This window comes from Schizosaccharomyces cryophilus, assembly GCF_000004155.1.
Source record: "Schizosaccharomyces cryophilus OY26 unplaced genomic scaffold supercont4.13, whole genome shotgun sequence".
Lineage (NCBI taxonomy): Eukaryota > Fungi > Ascomycota > Schizosaccharomycetes > Schizosaccharomycetales > Schizosaccharomycetaceae > Schizosaccharomyces > Schizosaccharomyces cryophilus.
In genome coordinates this window covers 4,136-5,719 of record NW_013185636.1, presented here as the reverse complement: position 1 = coordinate 5,719, position 1,584 = coordinate 4,136, and the positions used below count along the sequence as shown (strand labels likewise).

At 37.8% G+C, this 1,584-nt stretch overlaps 1 protein-coding gene across 1 annotated transcript in view; it reads left to right on the top strand.

Annotated features, from left to right (window-relative positions):
• Positions 1–687: 687 nt before the first annotated feature.
• The window catches only part of SPOG_04997 (NADPH dehydrogenase), a gene marked incomplete at both ends in the record, with an annotated part of 2,184 nt that continues 1,287 nt past the window's right edge, over positions 688–1,584 (top strand). The window contains one exon of the mRNA XM_013170573.1: positions 688–1,501. Within this exon, the coding sequence (XP_013026027.1) occupies positions 688–1,501 (814 nt within the window). The remainder of the gene's footprint in view (positions 1,502–1,584) is intronic.

Genomic DNA, 1,584 nt, shown 5'->3' with positions numbered 1-1,584 from the left:
ATCAAAACTCATTTATAACACCTTGGTGTCAATACTTTTCGATTTTCCTATTGTATAAAGTACTTATTTTGAGGACACTTTGTTCAGTCAGTCCCTAACCCCCTTAACCGCTAATTTAAATTTAAAGTGGTCGCTCATTCAGGAAAGATCAATCTACTTTGCAGCAGGTCCCTCGATGATAACTTTCATGACATCGTGGTATCCCTTAATGAGATCAACAAGACGCTCCTCAATAGCTGTATCCATTTGCTTGCGCCAGACAAAGGGGATAAATAAGAGATGCTATCTATATAACTCTATATAATAACTAGCTTTGTTAACTATCGTTGACAGAAGGGATCAAGGAACTTTTTTTGTTTACCTCTGTGTCCTTTTTAGCGTGTGGCTGTCACTGTGTTTTTGTATGATTAAAACAGCTGAAGCACTTTATCAATGAATCGTTCCAAATGAAAGATATCTTCGCTTTTAACGCTATCTTATTTTAACCTTACGGATTATTTTCATTATTAACGTATGACTAATAGTAATTGTTTCCGCTGACAAATAATATTATTAAGCTAGCAATCAAGAGATGCTTATTTCTCCGCTCTTGGCTACGTAATTATATAAATATATAAATACATAAATACAAGCAACATTGTCGGAAAGATAAACAGAGAATCAGCACTCATTTTCTTATTTGCAAAAATGACAGCTGGCTTAGAACAATCAAATTTATTTAAACCGATTATTGTTGGTAAAAATACACTAGATCAAAGGGTAGTTTTTGCTCCTACAACAAGATTCCGTGCTGTAGATGATCATACTCCAAGCGACTTGATGCTACAATACTATTCGGATAGAGCACAAGCTCCTGGTTCGTTGATCATTACGGAAGCCACCTTCATTTCTCCTCGCGCTGGCTTATACCCTAACATTCCTGGTATTTGGAACGACAAACATGTTCAAGGATGGAAAAAGATTACTGATGCAGTACATGCTAAAGGTAGTTATATGGCGTGTCAAGTTATGTTCTTAGGAAGAGTTGGATCCCCGGAGCTTTTGAAAAAGCATGGGTTGGATTTGATTTCTCCCTCTGCTATATACAAATGCGAGGAGTCCAAGAAGGCTGCAGAAGCTGCAGGCAATCCTGTGAGAGCATTGACTGAAGAAGAAATCAAGGGCATTATTTATGAAGATTACAAGAATGCAGCAATCAATGCTATGGAAGCTGGATTTGATTACGTGGAAATTCATAGTGCACATGGATACATGCTTGATCAATTCCTACAGCCCGCTACGAATCAAAGAACAGATAACTATGGTGGCTCTATTGAAAAACGCGCAAGAATCGTTCTTGAAATTATTGACCTCTTAAGTGACACAATCGGCGCTGAAAAGCTTGCAATCAGATTGTCTCCTTGGGCTAAATTCCAAGGAATGAAAGCTGAACAAGATACTGTACATCCTATTACTACATTTAGTTATATTGTAAATGAGCTTCAGAAGCGTGCAAACAATGGTAAGCAGCTTGCTTATCTTTCCCTTGTGGAACCTAGGGTCCAAGGAATTTTTGATGTCAACGCATCTGACATTGTTGGTTCC